This window comes from Ursus maritimus, unplaced genomic scaffold, assembly GCF_017311325.1.
Source record: "Ursus maritimus isolate PB19 unplaced genomic scaffold, ASM1731132v1 scaffold_22, whole genome shotgun sequence".
Lineage (NCBI taxonomy): Eukaryota > Metazoa > Chordata > Mammalia > Carnivora > Ursidae > Ursus > Ursus maritimus.
The window spans coordinates 31,770,624-31,795,875 of record NW_024424675.1 but is presented as its reverse complement, the minus strand read 5'-3'; the positions used below and the strand labels follow the sequence as shown (position 1 = coordinate 31,795,875).

General features: G+C 52.3%; 1 protein-coding gene across 3 annotated transcripts in view; it reads right to left on the bottom strand.

The window, feature by feature from the left end:
• Window positions 1-24,498, bottom strand: part of L3MBTL1 (L3MBTL histone methyl-lysine binding protein 1) — a 28,152-nt gene extending 3,654 nt beyond the window's left edge. The window contains exons 1-21 of one of the 3 annotated variants that reach the window (XM_040638325.1): window positions 24,363-24,498; window positions 23,980-24,206; window positions 23,518-23,659; window positions 23,120-23,273; window positions 22,854-22,986; window positions 22,134-22,218; window positions 13,562-13,650; window positions 12,937-13,041; window positions 11,876-12,011; window positions 11,474-11,565; window positions 10,108-10,259; window positions 9,635-9,711; window positions 9,013-9,098; window positions 8,719-8,829; window positions 8,149-8,263; window positions 7,213-7,312; window positions 6,828-7,025; window positions 6,688-6,737; window positions 2,607-2,764; window positions 2,118-2,185; window positions 887-2,003 (exon numbers count right to left, since the gene is read on the bottom strand). In XM_040638325.1, the coding sequence (XP_040494259.1) occupies window positions 1,823-2,003; window positions 2,118-2,185; window positions 2,607-2,764; window positions 6,688-6,737; window positions 6,828-7,025; window positions 7,213-7,312; window positions 8,149-8,263; window positions 8,719-8,829; window positions 9,013-9,098; window positions 9,635-9,711; window positions 10,108-10,259; window positions 11,474-11,565; window positions 11,876-12,011; window positions 12,937-13,041; window positions 13,562-13,650; window positions 22,134-22,218; window positions 22,854-22,986; window positions 23,120-23,273; window positions 23,518-23,659; window positions 23,980-24,206; window positions 24,363-24,498 (2,595 nt within the window). In that variant the 3' untranslated portion in view covers window positions 887-1,822. Of the gene's footprint in view, window positions 1-886; window positions 2,004-2,117; window positions 2,186-2,606; window positions 2,765-6,687; window positions 6,738-6,827; window positions 7,026-7,212; window positions 7,313-8,148; window positions 8,264-8,718; window positions 8,830-9,012; window positions 9,099-9,634; window positions 9,712-10,107; window positions 10,260-11,473; window positions 11,566-11,875; window positions 12,012-12,936; window positions 13,042-13,561; window positions 13,651-22,133; window positions 22,219-22,853; window positions 22,987-23,119; window positions 23,274-23,517; window positions 23,660-23,979; window positions 24,207-24,362 lie in introns of those variants that run through there. The other 2 variants (XM_040638326.1, XM_040638327.1) reach the window with 2 other exon arrangements.
• Window positions 24,499-25,252: the final 754 nt, after the last annotated feature.

Below are 25,252 nucleotides of genomic sequence, written 5' to 3'. Positions count from 1 at the left end.
TATCTCGTGAAACAGGGGTGGTGAAGGTGTGGCTTGGCTATCACATGACAAGTTGCATGAGACTGGAAAGGCTTACTGATATCAGAGATGACAGAATCAAGATTTAAAACAATGAGACTATGAAACCAACAAAATAACATTTAATAGGGATAAATGTAGAGTTTTACATTAGGTTAATAAAAAAAAAAATCCAGTGGTACAAGTAACAAACTGGAAAATGTGGTTAGACTATAATGGGTAATTGATATAAAAGGCACTTGGGGACTTTCATGACCTCCAAACTGGTGGCTACAATGTAGATAGAGCAAACTTAATTTTTGCTAAAAAAAAAAAAAAGGAAAAAGAAAAAAGAAAAAAAATATATAGGGTTTGTATCTAGGGGAAGAGAAAACAACCCAAATATGCATTAATAGGAGAAGTGCGGGCTAGTCATAAAACGGAGCACGACTCGGCAATACAAACGGACAAACTCCCGGTATACACAGCAACACAGGTGAACGTCAGAAACAGTACACCGAGTGAAAAGAGACAGACACCAAAGAATAAAAGCTGTACCCCCATTCATGGGAAGTTCAAGAACAGGTAAAACTAACGTAGGGTGCTAGAAATTAGAACAGGGGCTGCTGATGAGGGCAGGGACTGACAAAGGGGCCAAGAAAGGACTCTCTGGTAGGACGGAAATGTTTTATATCTTGATTGAAGTACTGGGTTCAGGGTGTATACATCTCACAAAACTCGTGGAACTGTACTTTGAAGATGCGTGGATTTTGCTCCATGTACATTTTTATCTCCATTAAAAAACATCCTGGCGTTGGCTCAACAATTCTAACAAGTGTGTCACTGCGGTGAGTGCGGCTGATAAGGGGCGGGGGGTAAGGGGGGAGGCTCGGCATGGTGGGGGGGCGGATGGGGAATCTCTGTACCTTCCTCTCAATTTTGCTGTCAATCTAAAACTGCTCTATAAGAATAAAGGCCTTTTAAAAACAAGACCAAAAAGCACGTACGGGAGAACTCAACCAGCGTGTTCTGTGCTGGTCAGAAGGCACCTGAAACCAGGGTACAGCTCTGAACACATACATTTGAGTAAGATCGCCAGCCCAGGAGGCAAGCACCCAGAGTGGGGCGGAGTCTGTGAGCTCCGCCACACGAGGATACTATGAAGAACTGGCTGTTGGGTCTGGATAAAGAGATTCTTCTCGGGGGAACAGGAGCAGACTTCTTTCTTATGGGCGCCTGACCTGCAGGGGCCATCTATGGGGAGCTGAGACTATGCTTTCCTGGGTGTAGGCAGATGGATGCTTGTATTCTTTGGAAGGAAGATGTAAACAAACCCCAAGGTCCCTTCCAGTTTCAAACTGCGTAAGTTAGGAGAGTCATGATAAAGTTCTTTACTTAAGGACTTACGGACGACTATTAAGAGTCAGAACCACCACTGAGCCCCCACTGTTCCAGGCATTCTTAAATACTGATAGGATTTGTGTATTATTTTATAGCAGACTAGCGATACAATTATACTGGACATTCTGGTACAAGGATCCATTCATCACTTCCGATGCTCACAATGGCCCTGCAATGTTGTCATCGTTATAGCCTTCATAGTACCTGTTTTATCTCATTTTATAGATAAGAAGATGCAGACTCAGACATAGTAAAGAGCTCAAACTGGCAGCACTGGGATTCACACCCACACTGTCTGTAAAGCTAGGGTTCTTTTATGTACAACTCACTGCTTCTTATCCTTGGTAAGCTTTTGGGTCTTGGTATTAAGTATAGGTTAGGATCCTTGCTGTGAAAGGCAGACCTATGCCATTCAAGACCCACTTTAACTTACTGTCCCTAGTGAGCTAGGTTTGGAAGACAAACTGGGCGGAGAGCAGAGGAGTGAATGGAGCCCTGTCTCCAAGAGGCATTTTCCTTCCTGCGGTGATCTGAACATAGGGTTTGCAAGCTGGGCCACGGTCCATACCAGATTTTTCCCAGAGACGTGGGTCACTGTGACCAGTCTCCCACAGGCAGGACAACAGAGGGCCCTCCCTAGCAGGGGGCAGCGCTGCTGAGGGCATCTGCTCCCTGTCACCTCAGTGACTGACCCTTCTGTCCCCACTCTGCACCTGCACCTCACCTCATCTTTGAAGAGTCGTGCCTGGTCCTCACAGCCGGTCAGGGTCTGAACGAAGCTGAAGACCTTAGAAACCAGAGAAGCACGTGTTGCCAAGGGGATGGGGGCTTGGGAGTGCAGGGGGGAGGCAGGCCCAAGTGCACTTGGTGCTCTCTGGGCTTTGATGGTGTCGTTTTTCTTATTAGCCTAAGAGGATCCTTGTGTCTCTGCCGCTGAGTGAGCAAGGTGGGGCCCAGGTGAAGTGTCTCTCCTACTAGACTTGCATGTGAACTAGCTGCACGTCCCTCCCCGCATCCGCCAGGGGAGGCCTAGCGAACCATGTCTCAGCCCCTGCCAGGCACCAACCGTGGACAGGAGGGTGGGGCAGCAGATGGTGTCAGGAGCAGTGTCCACCTCGGCCTGACCACGGCCTTTCCTGAGCCCTCCTGCAGGGTGTGGTGAGAAGGCAAAGTAGGGGAGAGGAACAGGGACAGGTCCTCGCTCTCACCTCATCAATGGTCCACTTGGCAACTGTCGAGGCCGAGATGCCCGCCACTCCTGGCAGGAGCTTGCAGTGCTGCTCCCAGCACACGGAGAGCGAGCGGTCAGGGTGGGCCGACAGGGCTGACATGAAGAGGGACTGGTGCATGGCGTCGGTGGCTAGTGCTGCAGGCAGAGGCAGAGGCTGGCAGGCTGATGCTGAGGACTGGGCTGGTCCCCGAGGCCCGCTCATACCCATGTCCCTCGGGAGGGCCACGGCCCCCTTCTGAGAGTCTTGCAGAGCCACGAGGGAGAGAGGCACTGCTTGCTCCCCCTGGTTAAGTAAGTCCCTCACTTTACAGACTCTCGGGAGTCAGCTGTTAGGAACGACGCCAGCCCCATCTCTCTAGGCTACCTCACCCTGGACCCCACAAGGAGATGCCGTAGCATTCCCGACCGTTCGCTAGATACCCCGCATCAGAATGGCCTCCAACAGCCAAGAAGCTCAGCCCCGGCAGCAAAAGCCCAACTGTTTGCCCTCCTTTTCCTGAGACTTTTTGGGGCCTGACCAACTGTCTCAGAGTCCGGTGAATTCTGTGTGGGAACCCACCCTGCAAGCTGCTGCCCCTGCCTCCAGCTCTGTTCCTCTCCCCTTCCCCCACCCCAGCCTGGTCCGGTTGGCCCCCTGCGTACTCTGGCACCTAGAAGGTGATCTCTGACCCGCTTGCCAACTCCACGCTGCCTGCCGCTCTGCCTCCCGATCTGTTCCTGCAGTCCTGGCTCCTGGCCTCCAGCCTCGGCTGCGAGAAGATCTCACGAGTGGTGCTGCTCTGCTGGGCCTCCTCCTGGCCAGGCCTGGCACTCACCTGCCTGGACTTCAACTCCCTTTGCTGCTCTGACAAGCCTGGCCCCTGCCTACCTCACCAGCCTTGGCAGGCCTTGAGCCATGTGGTCACTGTCCCCTGGGGCTTGCCCTGCCTCTCTCTGCCCATAGTCCAAGAGAGCTGCCTCTTTGCTGTTCACTGGGCGCCAGTTCTAGACACGTGGCTGCAGCTCGCCATGGCCCCCTTCTCACGGGCCCTTCCCTGCTCGTCACAGACTGTCCTTCCCTCACCCTTTGGCCCCTCAGCCTCAGCCTTTTACCCTGACTCTGCACCTCACAACCAGCCCCCGAGCCTCTGGGATCCTATTAGCAGCCGCACCTGCTGTCCTCTGCAGCTCCTCCCTCCTGCCTGCTGCCATCCCTGCTCGTCAGACCCGAGCCCAGCCTTCGGCAGCAGGAGGAAACTGCTACCGTGCACCGCTCAGCCAGCTCTCAGCGCCGCCGGCCGCACGGGCAGCCTCTCCCCTGGCAGCTTCGGCCACCAGTGCTTCATCTCCCGGCCACAGGTTTGGCCTCCTGCCTTTGAGGTCCTGTTTCTGGTTCTCCGTGCACCCGCTGAGGAGTCTTGGGGGACAAGGCCAAGAGGCTGTAGGAAGCTTTGCTCCTTATCTTTCCTTCCCAGAGCACAGGATGGGAGCTCTCCCAGGCAGTCAGGGTGTCCTATCAAACGGCAAGCCAACTAGGGGCAGGTTAGAAGCTGCTGGGTTTTTGTGTGGGGTTTTGTTTTTGTTTTTTGGCCTTATAAACAACAGAAATGTATTCCTCACAGTCATGAAGGCTGGGAAGTCCAAGATCAAGGCATCAGCAGATCTGGTACATGGTAAAGACCCACTTCCTGGTTAACAGACAGCCAGCTTCTCCCTGGGTCCTCATACAGTGGAAGGAGCAAGGGAGCCCTCTGGGGTCTTCTTTATAAGGGCACTAATCCCATTTGTGAGGGCTCCACTCTTATGACCTAATCAACTCCACAAAGCCCCACCCCCTAATACCATTACACTGGGGATTCAGTTTCACATATGAATTTGTGGGGAGGTCACAAACATTCAGCCTATAGCATTATTATTATTATTATTATTATTATTATTATTATTATTATTGGGTAAGCCCTTCCTCACCTTCTCTGGGCCACAGCCTCAGTCTCTGGAAAGACTTGACTTCCTGAGTTCTCAGGATGTTTCTGGAATGAACACACAGGCACGCGCCCTCTGGTGGTCAGAACCTGGCCTTGGATGAGAAGCTGGCCAGGTCCCACAGTTGGGTAAAAGAGGCGCCCACTACAGTCCCATCCCCAGAAGTCCTCACTCTGAGGGCCAGAGGCTGGCCAACCCTCTCCTCACTCGAGCCCGAAGCTGCAGGAAGTGCCTTCTGCTTCCACCAAGAGGAGTATGGAATGGCAGTACGAGGAGGTCAGCCACACACAGGGCTAATATACCAGTAGGTACTGGGGCTAAGCCCTTTACTTGACCTCTTCACTGAAGCCTCCTACCACCTTCTGAGGTGGGCATATTAGCAGCATTGCACAGATGAGCAAGCTGAGGCTCAGAGAGGGGGTCACCTTCCCGAGGTCTCACACAGCCTGTAAAATGCTGTCTGGGTGCAGGGTACAGAGACTGTTCTTGAAGAACTGGAATAGCTTAAGTCCCGCCCACAAACTGTGCACTGACCCAGGTGATGTCCCATGGTCTCTTCTAGCCTGAAAGACGGTGGGCATTCGACTCAACTAAGGCAAGGTCCCTAGTGCTCCTGCTGTGTATCAGGCCCCGTGCCAGCGGCTGAAGACGTGGGGTGACTCTGTCACCCAGTGGAAGGCTCAGTCACCTTGTCCCTCCCTTTGGAGCATGGTAGGGGCTTCACTGTGTTCCCCCCAAATTCATATGTTGAAGCCCTCACCTCCGGTACCTCTGAGTGGGGACTATACATTTAATCCATGACCAATGTAGGGCTGAGGGGCACCAACACCCCACGCAGTCAAAAATCCACGTATAACTTTGACTCCTCCCAAAACTTCACTACTTATACCCCACTGTTGACTGGGAGCCTTACCAGTAACATCAATAGTCAGTTAACATAGATCTGGTATGTTGTATGGATTATATACTATATTCTTATAATAAAGGAAGCTAGAGAAAAGAAAATGTTATTAAGAAAATCATAAAGAAAATACATTTACAGTACTGTGCTATAAAAAATCCACACATAAGTGGACACACGCAGTTCAAACCCCTGCTGTTCAAGGGTCAGCTGTATTGGGAGATAGGGTCTTTCAACAGGTGATTAGGTTCAAATGAGGCCGTTAGGGTGGGCTCTCATCCAATCTGGTGTCCTGACAAGAAAAGCAATTTTGGACACGCGCAGTGAGACACCGGGAGCACACAAACACAGGGGCAGACCACGGGAGGACACGGCCAGAAAGTGGCCACCTGTGAGCCAGGAGCGAGGTCTCAGAAGAAACCAACCCTGTGGATACCTTGATCTTGGACTTTTCGCCTCTGTAAGCGTGAGAAAATAAATTCCTGTGGGTAAGCCACCGAGTCTGTGGCACCTGGTTGTGGCACCCAAGCTAAGCCAAAGGAGATGGAGGGGTAAACTGACGTCTGGGTTAGGCGCTCTCTCTCTGTTATATCAGCAGCACAGAGCAGAGGTCAGACCCGAGTCTGAATCCCAGCTCTGCCCCGCACAAGCCGAGTGACTGCACCCTCTGAGCCTCCCATTCCTCTTCTCTCAGAACAGAATGGTGTCCACGTTACAGGATGCCTGTGAGGGCCAGGTGCTCAGTAAGCACTATTGCTAAGTACTATTATTTCAGGAACTTGACACCTGAAAGAAGTATTATTCATGTCTTCGAATGAGACTGAGACTCAGAGATATTAAGTGACTTGCTGAAGGTCACACCGCTAGAAAGTGAAAGCCAGGCCTCCCTCGCAGGAGGCCTAGAATCCAGAGGAACAGAGCTGGAGGGCATCCTCCCATGGCACAGTGGAGAACCCGAGGCCCAGAGAGGCTCTGTGTCTCATACAGACTCACAATAAGGTCTCGGGTGAAGTGGGACTGGAACCTGAAGGGACTCCTGTGCTCTCGCCACTGCTCTGTGCTCTGCAAGGATGTGAAAGCAAGACGCGGCTTCCCTTCCAGTTGCCCCCTCTAGGTCCCCCTCGTGACTCATCCCACCAATTACTAAGCACTCACTGTGAACACTTTGTGGAGGGCATGGGAGTAGAGGACTTACTCGGGAAATCTTCCTGTGGGATCTTCCGATACTTTGGAGGGCGTCCAATCCTGGAGAGAGAGGGACCCGGTCCATGGCAGGGAATCAGTGTCTGGCCTGGCCCAAGAGGACACGAGGCCCTGCACCCTTGCCCTCCGCACCGGCCATGATGGCGAGGCTTCTTCCTTAGGGAGAAGCCTGAGAGGTTCCTCTTACGGGCCGAGGCCTCGGTGTCAGATAATTCCGCCTTCAGCCGACTTTGGTTCCTCTCAGCCAGTGGGCAGCCCGAGAGGCAATGGTGAGCTGTGAACTTGCCTGTGACGTGGCCAGAACCATCACAACCAGGAGTGGGGCACTTCCTGGGGAAGAGGAAGAAGAAGTAGGCTTAAGTTGGGCTGAATGCACTTGTTCCCACTGAGCCCTTCCCAACACTGGCCCCATTCAGAGAGTGTTTTGGGGAACCCTGATTGGCCACACACCCAAGGTGTAAAAAAGCCCCTCTCTGAACAATGCCCGAGGGTCTCTTAGCAGGAGCCCTTCACTCACCGGTGGTGAAAGCTGTACTTGGAGGTCCTAGTGTGTGGCAGGCTGCGATAGCTGAGCGGGGGACAGCCCCCAGGAGAGGCAGAGCTGGGCTCTCTGGGTCCTGGGGGAGGAAGAAGAAAAGAGTTAGCATAGGGTCCTGGGTTGGGGATAGGATGGGGACAGGAAGGGAAGGAAGAGTTTCTGTGGGGAAGGTCAGCACCTAGGAGTTAGCTCCGCAGCTATGGGGACCCTAACCGAGACCGTGACATCATTTCCTGCTACTGAGTATCTGCCCCTCTTTGGGGAATGAGGGCTTGGCTTTCACACACTTTGCTGAAACCCCAGCCCATGCCCTCTGTCTCTGAGAGGAGAACCCCGGCGGAGAAGATCAACTCAGAACTGGAGTGGGCACGGTGGCAGCTTGGAAGCCACATCAGGCACAATTATGTTACTCTGTTTGCTTCCCTGTTTCATTCTATAACTTTCTTTAGGCACTATTCATGTTTGGAGGAACAATCAAGAAGGATCAACACCCCATGTGTCTTGCAGCTGAGCGGTCCGATTACCTGACCTACCACCCCAGCTGCAGGGACCAGGATTTTATTTAAGGGAACCTGCTTTCCTTAGCAAACATAATGTCTGCTCTGTGTGGCTCTGCTGGATGCTGAGGGAACTCCCCGGGTGCATAACTCTCTCCTAGGCACGCGCTCCTAAGCGAGCTTGCCCCTGCACATCTCAGTAGCCTAAACCCAACAACTAGGGAAGCCAGAAGCACGGCTCAGTGTAACAGAGACCACTGAGGCACAGAGGATGGGGGATCCCAGAGCTCTAGTGTGGGCACTAGAGCCCACCTGTGCGTGACGGTCAGAATCCCCTGGGCAAGCTACAGGAGGGGGACTGTCAGAGGTCACAGGGTGGGGTCGGACATCAGCAGGGGAGGTTCAGAAGGGTACACACGGAGAGGAGGCTGGAGGGGATGCCCTGTCTTGGAGCACCAGCCCGCGGGGTGGATGTCCGGGTGGTCGGCGTCAATCCAGAAGTCATAGGCATGACTCCAGCCATCAAAGTGGAGCTGGGGAGGAAAGGCCATTGGAGGTCAGGCGTTTCTCATGGAGCCCAGCTCAGCCAGGAGGTTCTCTAGGCTCCAGGAGGTTCTCCCTGTCCCTGGGACCTGTCAGAAGCAACATCCTGGATTGGAAGAACTAAGTGGCCAACCTCACAATAACCCACCTCCACCACCACATTTTTTAAGGGCTTCACTCATTACGTTACTGGCATCTTCCATCAATCCATGCCCACTTGATAGGCTCAGAGAGGGGAAATGACTGGTCCCAGCCCACAAAGATTAGTCACAGATGAGGCTAGAGTGAGACCCAAGACTTCAACCTTGAGCGTAGAGTTCTCTTCCCTACAAGCTGCAGCCTCCTTTATGTCTGGCTCATGCCATGCCCTTGACCTCTGACCAGTCTACAGAATTCCTGCCCAAATAACCTGTCCACTCCCCTAGCCCAAGGGGCCTGGAGCCACCTTTATCCGATGGTCCTCCACATCCTCCACGCTGGCCACGCGCACCAGGGCTGGGTTCCTGCGGTCCACGGCCTCCAGTTTCATGTTGACCAGGAAGCTGTGTGGGGGGCGCTGCAGGGGGACAATAGCCTTCAGGCCAAGGCCCAGCTCAGTGGAGCCGAGGCCCCAAGGAGGGAGCCCAAGTGCTGTGCCTTACAAATTGTGGCCTGCCAAAGGGGGAGCACTCCATTTGGCTGGCTGAGTGCTCCATGCCTTCCCAGAGGTCAGCTCTGGGAGCAGAGAGAGCTGACTCACCACCTTGAAGGCCCAGGTGGGCACAGCAGAGGCCCCGGTTTCTTCCAGATATTTCTCCCAACAGAAGCTATCAGGGTCTGGGTAGTCTGGAAGAGAGGATGAGAACAATGTCTAGGCACCCTGGGAAAGGACGGGAGTTCTCTCTCCCCAAACAGGACCAGGAGCATGGAAGGGGTACAATCCCCCCCCCCAACACCACCAGAGCCAGCTCTTGGCAGGGGCTCCTCAGGCGGAGGGGTGCTAACCAGAACCAAGCACATCATCACCCCACAGTTCACAGGGCAGTGTGGGAACCCTGGCTCCCACTCCCCTTCCTTGGCCCCGCTGCTCCAGCTCCAGCCCCAGCCCCATCTGAAACTTTCCTTGCTTTGGACTCCTGCTCCCATGCTGAGGGGGGTCATTTAACTCTCTTCCTTAAACCTCAACAGAGTCGGGGGTTGACAGGTCTCTCCTAACATCAAAGACTTCTCAACTCCCAAGCAAAGAAGATAAGGCTCCAGGACACTTCTGTCCCCTCACCCAGATCCTAAAGACCCAGCTAATGAGGCACTGCTAAGGGATGGGAGGAGAGGGCTGCGGGGCCAGGCCCAGGAAAGGGCATTTTCTCAGGCTGCAGGGTCACCTTGTGGGGGGGTGAGGGGCTTTCCTTGCTTCTGGCACCAGCCCACCGGGTGGATGTAGGGGCTGCTGGGGTCACACCTGAAACCGAGAATACTTCACTGTCCCGAGTGACACTTTGAGGACGATGACAGCATGGCTTCAGTGCCCACCTTCATTCTGCTGCTTAGTGACAGCTACACAGATGGCTGATAAAAAAGTCAGAAAACTGCAGCATTAACTGCAAACCCTAGGACTAATATTGAAGGGAAAAGCATGAGATACAGCGGCTTGCTCATCCTAACCTTGGTATTTTTAGATAAAACATCTAATATTACGTTGTGTTTCTTAGGATACAGATCAAAGCCACAGGACCGACCGGAGCAAATATCAACGTCAGGACCAGTCAGGGGCCACATGGTGCCTGAGGTCTGAAAGTACTGCCTCCGGCCCCGGCCACCCCCTCACCCCCAGGCCAAGTCTGGGCACCCCCACTACCAGTAGTCGTAAGTATCATCCCAGTTGTCAAAGTGCACTAGGAAGCGGCTGTCCACCACGTCGGTCACGCTGGCCACACAGACGAGGGACGGGTTCATGCGGTCCACTGCCTCCAGCTTCATGCCCACCTGGAAGCCCAGGGGTGGAGAGCTCTGGGGGCAAGAAGAGGGGCTGCCATGGCCAGGTGCAGGCTGGCTAGCACGAACCCAGAACCCCCTGGCACAGGAAGGAGTAGGTTCTCTAGGAGTCACGCCTGGGGTGGGGTGGGGGGGACAGGGGAAAAATCGGCTAAGAGAGAGGGTCCCTCCAGGGCAGAATCCTAACCCCCAGCCCTGAGCCACGTGGGAGCTTCTGGGCTCCAAGCTGTGCTCCCAGGAGGCCTCACTGTGGTGGAAGCTGAGTGACAGGCAGGAAGCTACACATTCCCCCCAAGACTCTGCCCCCCGGGGTCTGCCGGGGTGAGCACGAGCCTCTCTTCCCCGGACGAGCCTGCCAAGCTGGCACTGAGGCAGATGGGTCAGCGGTGGGGGGCTGGAAGGGAGGAGTTGATGTGAGGTGGGGGAAGGGGAGGAAGGCATAAGCTTCAAAAGCTGGCATCTCACCCATGAGATAGGCACAATCATCCCCATTTTATAAGTTAAATAACTTGCCCAGGACCACAGTGCTCGTCAATGGTGGGACCAGGATTTGAACAGTTTGACTCAAAGTCTGCATTCCCTGTTCTAACAGTGGGTAGACCACCCCCAGTCACCTGGGAACCCGGGGCCAGACCTCGCTGGGGGACTAAGTGTCCCAGTCTGCACAGCACGGTGGCCCTCTGACCCACGGGGACCCTGTACTTTTGATATGCTGACGACTTGGATGGGGATTCCCTAAATCTCTCAGACCTTTGGCTGGAGATCAGGAGCTACTTCCACTGCTGGATAAAGCTGCCAGCTGCCCTCAACAGAGAAGAAGACAAGCAGTGAGTGTTGGGACTGAGTGGGAGAGCCATGGTGTTGGTCAAGGGACCAAAGAGCAGCTCCCAGAACAGAGGCTTGGGCTTTACACCAAGAGCTGCAGAGCAAACCAAAGCAAGAAAGGAGAACGGCGGCTGAGATGGTGGGCCAGGGACTCACAGAGCCTGCTTGTGCTCGGAGGAGAGGGTTTCTGCAGTAGGGTGGAGGGGAAACTGGGTGGAACCTATAACCAGCTCCCTCTCTGGCCCTTGCCCCGCCCAGAGCACCCCTCCCGTTCTCTGGGACAGACCAGAACAAAGCTGAGAGCACTGGCCGGTGAGCTCTCTCCTGATGAGTCAGGACAGCCTGGCCAGCGGCAGGGATCTGTCCCAGGGGGTGGGTGTCCACTCTCGCTCAGGGGCACTCACGTGGCTCTGACTCACGAACAGGTGCTTGGGGGCGGCCTGGGCTCGTGTGCTGCGCAGGTACGGGCTCCAGCTGAACTCCTCCTCCTTGTAACCTAGGCCCCTCGGGGGGAAGAGGAGAGCTCCCTGCAGACAGAGGCTGGGCCACGGCAGGCCTAACCCACACTGAAGCACAGAATCCAGACGGCCCAAGGGCCTCCCAACCCTCAAGAGCCTGCCCGGGGAAACCCTGCTGAGGTGGGACGTGACCTGGGTAGACACCCAAGGGCAAGGGCAAAGCAGAAGCCCTGGGGCCTCGTCAGAGTAGGATTCAATGAAGAGAGGCTAGCTGTAGAACGGGGAATAAGGAAGGGGACCCACGGGGAAGAAGGGAAGGTCACTGTGAGCAACCCAGCTAGGCCTTACCTTTGGGGGGCTGCAGCTTGTGCCCAGTCTTCTCGAACCAGCCAGCGGGGTGAATGTCAGGGGAGTTGGCATTGATCCAGAAGTCATGGCACTCGGAATACCCATCAAAATGCAGACGTAGGCGGTAGCCACACACCTAGCCCCATGACAGGGAACCACAGGGACTCTGATGCCAGCAAACACCCACTCCCTTTCCCTCACCTCTTCTGGCCCAGCCTGGTGGTCTTGAGGGTCTCGAATGCTAGCAGGTTCCCCAGCCCACTGCTCTTCCCCCCATCCTGAACCTGGCCCCGTGCTCTCCCATCCCGCATTGAGGGCAGATCATGTACTCATGAGCCCTGAGTTCTGGGTGTGAGACAGGTGGAGTCTATGACATCCTCCTGCCCCTTTGAGCCCTGGACAGAACCCCAAGGGCACCTACCAAGGCTCAGGCCTGTTCAGGGCCCCTGATGGCCTTTCCTTCTGCTACTGTCTCTCACTGCTCTCACTCACACACTGCTCTGACCTCACCAAGCTGATGGCAGCTCCTTGAACTTGGCACCGCTCCATGCCCCAGTATTTTTGCTGGTTTTGCTTCTTCTGCCTGGAACACCTTACCCATTCACAACTTATTCCCTCAACGCTTGGAAGGAGGACCTTCCTCTGCGAAGCTCCTTCTGCCCCCTCGTGCCGCCCTGCTCAACATCTGTTGGCCAACCCCACCGCCCCCCTGCCGTGGCATGTCACAGATGTGTTTATCTCACTGACTCCCACACTGTGAGCTCCTAGAGGACAAGATCTTGGTTGGAACACACACCAACATCCCTGCCCTCAGGACCTCTCCTCCTTAGGCTCCCCCAGCACTGAAGGATACAGCATTCAGCATGGTCACCCTGCCCAATACTTTGGTTTTTGTCCCGTTTTTAGCTTTCTGTGTGTTCCACCAAAGCCCCTGGAGACTGTGCTTTCTGAGGGCAGGGCAGCATCTCCCTCATCTAAGCCAGGCCCTCCATGCCCCCAGCAGTCCCCGTCAGTCTACTGGAAGAGACATCGCCACAACGTGGGTGCAAGTCTCTGCTCACCTCGGCCACGGTGAGGACGAAGTACATGGACGGGTGTTGAGGGTCGATGCCTTCCAACTTCATGCCCGGTCTGAAGCCATTCTTAGTATGAGTGACTGCCTGGTACTGTCAACGCACAGATTGGAGAGGACCCAGCCTCCATCCAGCCTTATCCTTGCCTAGTGGGCTTAGGGTGAAGGAGCTGCCTTTAGGCCCCACCCGCCTCATATTACCAAAGGGGTAACTTATTTGGGGATCTTTAGTGCAGGGATCCAGAGCAGGACAGACTAGCTTCCAGGTCCTCTGAAAAATGTGGGCTAAGTCAGAGCTGGACTTAAGGGCTCCATATTACCCAAGCCATGGCAAGATCAGCGTACAGACCAGAACAGAAGGTCCCAGGATTCAAAAGTCCACAGGGGCACTAATGGGTGAGCCTGGGTCCCACCCTTCTACTTCCTCCTACCCTCAAAGCCTCTCAAAGTGAGCCCTTTTCTACTCTGGGACCCTAACCAGCCTCTCCCCCTTCCATTCCGCCAGTTTTTTTTGAGGGATAGCAGACACACAATACACCAGAAGGCCTGAATTTGGTGATGAGTTCCTGGACTGGGCATACAAGCTCTTCCCAGGTAGAAATTATCCGACTCACGTCCTGGAAGAGGCTGACAGGGGCAGTGACAGCCTTCTGCTCCTCGAGGTAGGACTCCCATGACCAGCCTTCCTTCTTCTCCCCTGATGCTGCGGACAGGAGACAGACAGATTGACCCCTGGACTGCTCCCGACAGACTATTCTCAGTGTCCCCCGACTCAACTCTACCTTACCTCCCAAACAAACCCTCGTCTATGCTTGCGTGCTGCCCTCTGGGCCCTCCCAGCCATGACGGCGCCAGACACGGGCTCAGACCTCAGGCGAGCCTCCGTCTCCAGTGGGGCTACGCCAAATTCTGTCCGCCGTCATCCCCAGGCCACTGTCAGAAAAAGTACTTTGGACTGCAGAGCACGTAACTGAGGTTACAAAGTCTCAGTCACAGAGGGACCCTGTTCTCTGACAAAGCTGAGTGACAAGTCCTGAGCCGGAGGACTTCATCGCAGTGCCACCTAAGCTCACGGGAGAGAAAACATGGAAGGAGGGAGAAACGGGGGAGCAAGATCACACAGAAATGAGAAACTCTCATTTTTCAATTCTTCTTCCTCTGAACACGCAGAGGTACACACAGAGACACAAGTACGTATACGTGTGCTTGGCGTGCCCAAAGAATAGACAGATTCTATGGCTCTCCCAGACATACGTACGCCATGTGTGCACGCATGTACACACACACACACACACATGCATGTGCACACACGCTGCGGTCAGGGCCTACAGCCCTCGGAGCCTCCAGGTCCTGGGGAGGGGGGAGACGAATTCCCCTGCAGGAACTTCAGGTTAGCCTGCAATGGCTAATAGCACAGAAGAGAAACATCCTTTAAGGACTAGAATAGCTGGCAACGCATAAGGTAGGCTCACAAGGTCAGCCTGGGCTGCCTTCAACTGAGGGCCACAGACAGTGAAAGAGGCAACTAATTGCAAAAATCAATCCATATCCCTTGGGTAAATAGCTCCAGCTTCTTCTAGTAACTTTTATGCCTCCATTTTGTCATCTGCAATAAGCAGACAACTTCATCTACCATAGGGAGTCGTTTGGAGGAGTCAATGAGATGCTGTGAGTAAAAGATCCTCACGAAATGCAAAGCTCTGGTCTTGAGTTTCTGGGCTTCCCAGGGCTCCATTAAGTCTGTCTTATCTGGATTCCAGCTCTGCCGTGCTCTGGCTCACTTGGCTACCGCCGTGGATCACTCGGATGTGGAGGGCTCTGTCACTCACAGAGAAGCTCTCTTCTTTAGTCGGAACCTAAGTGGCTAGAAGCATCTCTCTAGGGGCTGCCTGTGTTCCCTGGTCACTGTACTGAGCCTTGAGACACCAACCATCTGACCCAGCTGGACCAAAGCAAGGATTTTCTTCATCAGCTGATCCACCAAGCCATCAGACTCTCTCAGAGACCTATACAGACACACCAGCCTAGAGCACATCGCTTCCCACTATCCTCTGTCCTGCGTGAAATCTGGATTGTCCCTTGAACACATCGCCTACAGTGTTCCCTCAAGAGACCCTCGGTTCTCCCACTCAGCCTTCCTCCAGACATACTGAGCACACCAGGGCAGAGAGTAGGCTTCAGGACGCCAGGCCTGGCATTGTCTCTCTGTCTCTTGCCACTACAGTTCCACATCATCCTGTATGATACCTCTTCACTTTTTCCAAATCACCACTACTATCACCAGTCCTTCACAATACCCATCCCCTTCTCTCTAGACGACACTCGCTCCTCATTCTTCCTGAACCATACCACGAGCCACTTGTCAATCTCACCAGGCACCTCTGCCACTCCTTGGTCCTAACTCCCAAATTCATCTTCCATTGGCCATACCCCAAAGTGGCCAAGTCCTAAGACCCCTGGGCCACAGCACAGACCTCTGACTTCATCTTCTGTCCCTTAACCTCCGAACCCCCAACCTTGCCGTTTGCCTCCCTGAGCCTTTACTTATCTGGATTCTCTTCACTAGTTATGATGCATAACAAGGATACGGACTTCACAGTTTGTCATCAACACCACTTCCCTTTACCTTGACCTTTCCTTTACCACTGAGTGGTACTTCCTGTGTGCCAAGGCTGGTCCCAGAAACTGGGGGTACGGGGATGCCTCAGACGCTTCACATACATGGTCCCATTTGATCCTCACACAATGTCTTGAGGAGATAGGTAGGATTCATAGTAATCCTTTTCACAGATGAGAAAAGAGATTAAACGGAATCCACTGGAAAGGGGCCTGCCTGCTAAACCTTTCAGTCATGATTAGTCCTCCCCTCCCTGACCAAGCCCTTAGCCTCCTCCAGTTGCCTATATCCTTTCTCCACGGTGAACAATGGGCTGAGCTCTTAGGCACATCCTCCAGACCAAATAAGTCCCAAAGCTCCTGTGTGTGGTTGTACTGTTTTCGCGCTCGACACAGATGCCCAGCCAAGAGGGTGAATGTGGGCTGAAATGCAGCCGGGGCTCCTTGCTGAGCCATGTGGCTGAGTCTACTACGAAGAAAGGTTGCCTTTTTCTAATTGGGTCTGCTCAGAAAGGGCACCGTTTTACAATGTGTCCCAAGGTATGGTATAGACTAGCTAAAGTATGGATCCTCTCTTGACTTCCAGAAATGCTCCGTTGCTTGTTTCTGCTTCCTTAGACTAGATGCTCTTGGCTAGCATTTTCTTCAGCTAGCTCAGGCTGTCCAAAACCAAACTCATAACTGCTCTGCCAAAGCTTGTGGCCTTCTCTGTACAGTCTATTTCAGTCTGTGGCACCAGCATCCATTCAACCAGCCACATAAGCCAGGAACTTGGGACGGATCCTCTAGGTCTCTTTTTTCTCCCCCAGGCTCCTTCAGTCCCTGAGACCTGCCAACTCCAGCTCCTAGCTAGCTCTCAAATCTACCCCCACCTCTCCATGCTCACCGTTCGTCTCGGTTTGACCCTGATTCCAAGAGTCTCTGGACTGATCTCTCTGCCTGAGATTCAGTCTATCACCAGAATAGTTCTAAAATAAAACTGGTTTATTTCTTTGCTTTAAAGTCCACGATAGCTTCTGACTTAAAACCAAAAAATACAAAAATCCAAACATCTTTCTGCAGCGTACAGAGCTTTTCATGAGCTGGCCTGATCGTGCATTTCCACACCCCTGTGTGTTCTGTGTGTGTGCGCATCCTAATCCCTCTGCCTCACAGATCCTGCCCCCACCCTGTCCCATCCTCCTGTCTTCTTCTCATCCTTCAAGACCCAGCCATAGCTCTGGCACCTAGCACAGGGTTTCACACAGAAAGACGATCACCAAATGTTTGTTAAATGAATGACTAGGAGGATGGATATATGCATATATGGATGTGTGGATGATTGAATGTATGTGGATGCATGGATATATGGATGCATGGATACTTGGATGCATGAATGTAGGGATGTATGAATGTAGGGATGCATGGATGCTTGGATGCTTGGATACTTGGATGCTTGAATGCATGGATGCTTAGATGCATGGATGCTTGGATGTATGGATGTATGGATGCTTGGATATATGGATGCTTGGATGTATGGATTCATGGGTGTATGGATGCTTGGATGCATGGGTGTATGGATGCTTGGATGCGTGGATGCTTGGATGTATGGATGCTTGGATGCGTGGATGCTTGGATGTATGGATGCATGGATGCTTGGATGTATGGATGCTTGGATGTATGGATGCATGGTTGCATGGATATGGATGCTTGGATGCGTGGATGCTTGGATGTGTGGATGCTTGGATGCGTGGATGCTTGAATGTATGGATTCATGGGTGTATGGATGCTTGGATGCATGGATGCATGGATGCTTGGATGTATGGATGCTTAGATGCATGGATGCTTGGATGTATGGATGCTTGGGTGCATGGATGCATGGATATATGGATGCTTGGATGTATGGATTCATGGGTGTATGGATGCTTGGATGCATGGATGTATGGATGCTTGGATGCGTGGATGCTTGGATGTATGGATGCATGGATGCTTGGATGCATGGATGCTTGGATGTATGGATGCATGGTTGCATGGATATGGATGCTTGGATGCATGGATGCTTGGATGCATGGATGCTTGGATACATGGATGTATGGACACACGGATGGAACATCACCCCACCTACCCCATGAAGCCTTCCTTGACTACATGAGGCAGTTTGTTCCATGACAGTCCTTTGTACCTACATATCTCAAGCACAATACTTACTCTACCATTGCATAGTAACTACCTGTTCATAAATCTCTCCCTGACATCGGACTGTGAGCTCTCTAAGGGCTGGTATTGTGTTTTGTTTAGTCTGAACTCTTATATCTCAATAAAGCTGGGGGAAAAAAAGGGATATCACCACATATCCTGCAAACATTAAAAGATAAGGGGGGTATTATGAACAACTTTACATCCTTCTGACACATTTCCTTCTGAATCACCCAGTCTCGTGCCTGCCTCTGCGCACTAGTGAAGTTGTTCTCGAGTCACCAAGGCCACAGTCCAATGACTTCTTCTGATTCCTCAACTCTCTTGATATCCACATGTTACCAACCCCCTTTCCATATGAGCATTTCCCTCTTGCTGCATTCTCTTAGCTGTATCTCCCTCTCTTCTCTTGCCATCAGTGGTTCTTCTGTCTCCCACCCCAACCCTGCTCCTCAATGGTGGATCCCTGGAAATACAGTAATTCCCTCCCATTTTCTCTCTTTCTGCTCACTCTCTTAGGAACCTTCTTTAGTGGGGCGCCTGGGTGGCACAGCGGTTAAGCGTCTGCCTTCGGCTCAGGGCGTGATCCCAGCGTTCTGGGATCGAGCCCCACATCAGGCTCCTCCGCTATGAGCCTGCCTCTTCCTCTCCCACTCCCCATGCTTGTGTTCCCTCTCTCGCTGGCTGTCTCTATCTCTGTCAAATAAATAAATAAAATCTTTAAAAAAAAAAAAAAGGAACCTTCTTTAGCATTGCTTGAGTTGTTTAAGTAGAGATAATTTGCAAATTAGTGGTTCTAGCCAGACTTTTCACTGGGAACACCAAACTGAAGAGGCTGGGCTCCATAATGCTGTGGTCTACTCTTCACCTGGCCTTCAGTTTTTAGTAAGTATAAATGGACCTTTTCGAAAATCAAATGAAAGCCATGGACCAATCTCCCCAGAAAAATAAACAATTCACAGAATTCTGCATATAAATTTAGAAAAGGGACCTCATTTAAGAAGGCGTTGCTCTAAGAGTCATACTGATTAATGTCTTGTACTGAATCACACGCTCATATTCTCAACTTGTTCCCCAACTCTGTATGGCACTCCTCAAATTTCAATATAAAATGTGTTTCTTATATGTAATTAAAAAATGGCATGGGGGCACCTGAGTGGCTCAGTCGTTAGGCGTCTGCCTTCGGCTCAGGGCATGATCCCAGTGTTACGGGATCGAGCCCCGCATCAGACTCCTCCGCTGGGAGCCTGCTTCTTCCTCTCCCACTCCCCCTGCTTGTGTTCCCTCTCTCTCTGGCTGTCTCTCTCTGTCAAATAAAAAAAAAATGGCATGGTACTAAATAAATATTTCTCCAAAGAAAATATAAAAATGGCCAATAAGCACATGAAAAAGATGCTCACCATCATTAGCCATCAGGGAAATGCAACTCAAAACCACAATGAGCTACCACTTCACACCCACCAGGATGGCTATAATAAAAAATATAATAGCAAGCACTAAGCATTATAATAAAATATAATAATAGCAACCACTGATGAGGATGTGAATAAACTGGAAGCCTCATACACTTCTGGGGGGAAGAGAAAATGGTATAGTCACTTAGGAAAACAGCCTGGCAGTTCCTTAAAAGGCTGAACATAGAGTTACCATATGACCCAGCAATTCACTCCTGGGTATATACCCAAGAAAAATGAAAACATATCCACACAAAAACTTGTACGCAGATATTCATATTAGCACTATTCATGACAGTCCCGAAGCGGAAGCAACCCAAATACCCATCGATTGATAAATAAAGTGTGGTATATCCATACAATGGACTATCATTCAGCAGTAAAAAGGAATGAGGTCCTGATGCACGCTACAATGTGCATAAATCTTTAAAATGCTGTGCTAAGTGAGAGAAGCCAGTCACACAGGGCCATGTATTATATGATCCCATTTATGTGAAATGTCCAGAATAGGCAAATCCATCCACAGAAGGGCTGCCTGGGATGACAGGAGGATGGGTGGTTTGGGGGGAATGACAGCTCATGGGTACAAGGCTTCTTTCTGGAATGATGAAAATGCTTTAAAATTGATTGCGGTGATGGCTGCACAACTCCGTGAATACACTGAAAACCACTGAATTGTACAAGTTCAATGGGTGAATTACATGGTATGTGAATTCCATCTCAATAAAGCTGTTAAACACTACTTTGTAAAAATACGTATGAAGCGCTAGCTGCAAAAAACGGACAAAGTGGACATCATCAAAATGAAAACATTCTGCTCCTCAAAAAACATCATTTAGAAAGGAAAAGGCAAGCCACAGACTGGGAGAAAATATCTGTAACACATACATCTGATAAAGGACTTACATGCAGAATATATAAAGAATTAATAGTAAGAAGACAAACAACTCAATTAAGAAAGGGTAAAAACGTGGGGCGCCTGGGTAGCTCAGTCAGTTAAGCGTCCAGTTCTTGACTTCAGCTCAGGTCATGATCTTGGGTCATGAGATTGAGCCTTGCACTGGGCTCCGTGCTCAGCAGGGAGTCTGCCTGAGATTCTCTCTTGCCCTCTCCCTCTGCCCCTTCCCCTCTCTAAAATAAATAAATAAATACATAAATAACTCTCTAAAAAAAAAAAGAATGGGCAAAAACATACGTCTAAGGTAACTATAGGGAGACAGAAAAGGATGCGAGGATGCTTGGAGGACTGTTCTGAAACTGAAAAGGCTGTAACAAGTTGACCCTGAAGAACGCCACCACAGATGCCTGGTCTGGATGTGGGCAGAATGAGAGGTAGACACGAGAGTATCGGAATAGCTATTAATGACTACATACATTGTGAAGACTTTTACCACAGTGTGTTAGGAAAGATTCCTCACATGAAGTGGCCATTGAAAAAATAAAGTGGATACATGAGAGAGAGAGAGAGAGCCTGAGAAATTACTTGAGTTACATGGCTCTAACTTGTGAACTACTGGAACATTCTGTCAGGACTAGACACGTCAGGCCTGTACAACATGAACCCAGTAGCTGGCCATCCAACCGCCAAGCAGAGTGTAGACATAGCACGGATTCTCCACACACAGGACACTCAAGCAACCCTGCCACGCCCACCCCTCATGCCAGATTCTTCTGCCAAAAGACCCCTAAAAGAAGCGGGAAAAAATTTAGCCATAAATGCAAACTTCTGCCAACTGATAGAGTATCTTCCCTTGAAAAAAGGAAAAAAAGACACAAGGAGGAAAATATCCAGAAACCACTGCCATGCCAATGTTTACCATTGTGATGGCAAGAGGTATATGAATCAAAAGATAACCCTGTACTGGTCCACAGGACCCAGCTAAAAGAACACTGATTCATGAATCTATTTCCCTAAGTAAGACACAGCAGTTGAGCCACTGTCTTAGGTGGTTGGACACTGCCTCCTTCCTCTACAAAGGATTTAAGAGGCCATAAACCAATGAGAGCTACGCTTTCGGCTTCTGATGTGAGAGCCTTGGGTGAGAGACAGCAGTGAAAATCTGGTTTGGTTGTGATGGGCAGAATTTTGAATAGGAATTTGAATAGGCATAGGAGTTCGGAGCCCAGGACACAGACGGGGTTCCTCTGGCCGCACCAGATCCATAAAGGCAGAACGTCCTGAGAACTCTCCTCACCCTCTGGCTCTCTCTGAGACAAGAAAGATGACAGCTCATGCAACAGAGCTGTGGTCCGAGAGGAATCACCGCACACAACCCATGCGTTCGTGTACGAGCAAACACGGATGGAGAGTCTACTCAACATCAGTCGCTGAGCTAAGCACCAGGGATACTATGATGAATACAATGAATTTGGTTCTGAGGGAGGAAGACAGACATTCAACAAGCTGCTATACAGTGGTACCTAGGTGACTGCAAGTGTGATAAATGTTACTCAGCTCTAGTTGACTGTTGTCACACGGGAATGGAGAAGGCCTGAGGGCCAGAGCTGACTGTTATCATTTTTTTTTTTTAAATCAAAAGGCCAGAAGGGGGGCTCAAACAGCAAGGTCAGACCAATGGCCAGCACAAACTTGCTCACACCACCAAAGGGAAGCAATGCCCTGTGATGCCATTAAAAGCTGTTTAAGTCTTTGGATTCTGAGCCGGGCTGGTGAGGCCTATTCACCACTGGGTAATAGAGGATAAACAAACACATGATATAATCACTCCCCAAATACACATATACTAATACATAAACCAGAAACATTGTCTCTCATTTTCTCTCTCTCTCTCCCTCACACACACACTAATTTATACTCATTTATGTATGTACAACACACCATCACGTGCGTAACCCATACTCCCAGCCTCACACCAGCAAAGGTGTGTACACACATCACATCAACATAGCCACAGACAGGCACACAGAGAGGCCACCATACCAGGCTGGCTGGTGCTCCACTCCTCACTTTCTGGGGTGCTAGCGGTGGGTTGTCCCTCTGGATCCTTTCCTTCTTCTTGCTTCTCCTGTGGAAGAGAAGCCTGATTCCTGTCCTCATGGATTGGGGTGAAGCCCCAGACTCTATTCCAGGTTCCTGCCTGTCTCTCTGGTCACATGGTATTCTGCCCCACACAAGCGAAATTTCTTTTAGGCTATCGGCAGGAACATAGCCGCAGCGGGCAACCCCCACCAGGTGGACACAAACTCACATGAGCGTACAGCCCCTATGACACAGTCTGACTACAATCTTCCTCATTCCTCAGGCCTGCTGTGTGTTGATTTTACTTGCCCGCTGGAACTTTCATGCTCTGTCCCTTCCAGCTTCTCTGCAACCTTCTCTGCCTCTGGCCTCGTGACGGGGCTCCAGCGATGGAGCTTTCCATCTGCCTACACATCTGCTTGGGTGCTGCTTTATGTGAATGTGACTTAGCCCTGACACCAGACTGAGATGGGAGCTCCGGAAAACCGGAGGGTGATTTAATCATTTTCCTCTAACCCAGTACAGGACCTGAGTCAAAATGGGACCCCAAAATAGGATGAGGGAGTCATCATGTGTCTTCTCTGGCCTGGCCCCACAGCCTGAGTTAACGAAGAGGACAGTGGGAATTGCCATGTAGCCTCTCGCCTCCCCCCCCCCTCCCCGCAACTGCCCTCTTCCTACCAAGGCCTCAGGCTCTGACTCCTCCTCTGATGGGCTGTGGTATTCCCTGCGCTTCCTCTTCTTCATGGGTTTGAGAAGCTCAGAAGCGCTGGTGCAGGAGTTCTGGCCTGAGGAGTTCTCCACTATGACTGACCTGAGGGACAGATGGCCTAAGAGAAAGAACCATCCACCCTGCACCACCCAGTCCCTCTCCTAAGCCCTGAGCAGAAATGGGGAATGAGGGCCCCAAGGCAGAGCAAGTAGAGTTGCAATCCCCTCCCCCTTACCGCTCTTGGAACAGTTGCGGGCAGTCATCATTGGAGGAACTAGCAGGATCTGGACCCGCGCTTTGCTGAGGTCCACACTTCTGGCACTGACAGGTGCCATCATCCTCTGGGGGATCCTGGGGGGGCTTTTCTGGAGGATCCTGGGGGAGGTCCGCTGTGGGGGCCAAAGCAGCCTCAGGCCTCCCATCCATCACCGCCACACTCAGGCTCTGCCCACTTCGGAACCCACGCCCCCCCTCAGACTCCCCTGGACAGGCTCCCCACAGTCTTCTCCACCTCAGGACCAACCCCTGGGCGTACCCACAGAATCCAGGCCCTCCACCCCATCCTCCACCCCGCCCATGGAGACGCTGAGGAAGCTCGGGCAGAGCCCCAGCCTGGGGACTGGGGGGTCCTACCCGGCTGTTGGGTGCCCGCATCGCCACCTCCCGCCGGGGCCTCGCCATCTTCATATTCGGCCACACCTTCCGGCCGCAGCTCGGGGCTCGGGGGCTGCTCCGCTCCTACCATGTTCAGCGGCGCGTACTCGCTTATCCGGAACTGGAGTGTGGAAGGGTCTGAGGACAGGACTCCCGTACCCCCTCGACCCGCCTCCAAACGGCAGAGTCCCCTCCCACCGCCTTACTCCGCAAGGCTCGGCTCCCGGTGCCTCGCTCCAAGCCACGCCCCCAGCAGCCTGCCAGACTCCGGGCACCTCCACCCAAGCCATGCCCCTAGAGTCCCTCACTCAAAGCAGCACCCCAGAACCCTCCATCGCGGCCCCCTTCCCCCTCCTTCGCCCCGGGCCCCGCCTCCTGCCTGCTGGCCCCGCCCCACAGGTGCGGCTCTTCGGGCTCCCGCCAATCCCCACAGACACTGACCCGCAGGCCGCTCCCAGAAGGCGGGGCGGCGGCCTCGGTCCACTCCAGGAGCCGCACTGTGGTGGCGCTGGAGCTGGCCGCAGGTCCCGCGCTTAATTGCGGCAGAACGGTGGCCGTGACAGGTACGCTGCCGGCCACTCGCTCCGGAGCGGCCACATGGATCGGCTCCCGCGGAAAACAGGAAACATCCAGGGCACTGCTGGGCAGGGCGAGGGTGGCCGAGCCGGCTACGAACAAATACACAGACAGACATGACACAGGTGAGCCCGGTGGTCCTGCCCCATGCATGTGTGTAGGCAGGTGAAAGTATGTCCTTCCCGGGACCACACCTGCATAGGCAGGTATGGGAATGCTCCTCCCCCCAGGCCCCTGGCTTGGCCCACCTGGGATGATGAAGGCAGTAGCCGGCAGGTGAGAGCTGGAACCTGGGCTGTCTCTGGCCACCAGGTGCACGTTGACCTCTCCTGTGGAGGGCCCCTTCAGTGTCCTCAGCATCTCCATTTCGGCATTCCCCTCCATCCTGGTAGGCCTACAAGCTGAACACGACCGACCCCCAGGGCGATCAGGGAGGGAGGAGGCTTCTTTGAGGAGGAGCTGGTCACCCTCAGGCTGGCAACCTGCCAAGAAAAGCCTCAGCCTTGAGGAGAGCAGGGTGTCTTAGGAGACCACCATTAAGTCTGGCTCCTGGCTCTAACCAGGTCATCCAGGTGAGGCCGGGCCCTGCATCTCCCCCAGACTCTGGAAGATGGGCATGAGTGGTGGTGCTTTGTAAACTGTGAGATACAGGTACAGAACTGACTCTGGGGAGTAGGTCTCAGGCCAAGGTTCTGTCTGGCCGGCTGTCCATGACAGAGCCCAGGCTAAGTCCTAACTCCCCTCTTCTTAACCCCTACGTCTAACCCCACTAGAATCAATCTCTTCTTCCTGTGGGGATTTAGAGCTCTTAAGTACCAGGTTTGCTCTCACTCGTAAGGTCCATTTTCCTGGGAGGTGATCTTTCCCAGTCACATTATTTTATGCCCCTGCCCACAACCCTTCCAACCCCAAGCACAGGGTGAGCACTATAACATCTGTTGAACAAATGCATACATGTGAAGAGCAAAGAGGTGTTGTTTGAGAACCCAGGCAGTGCATGACTTTGCTATATAATAAAGCAAGGGCAAAAAAGGTATTTAATAAAGAGGTGGTTGAGCAAATAAATATATGGGGGAAAAAAGACCTAATGACATAACAACTATACTTAATATCTATCATTTATTTAACTCCTAAAACA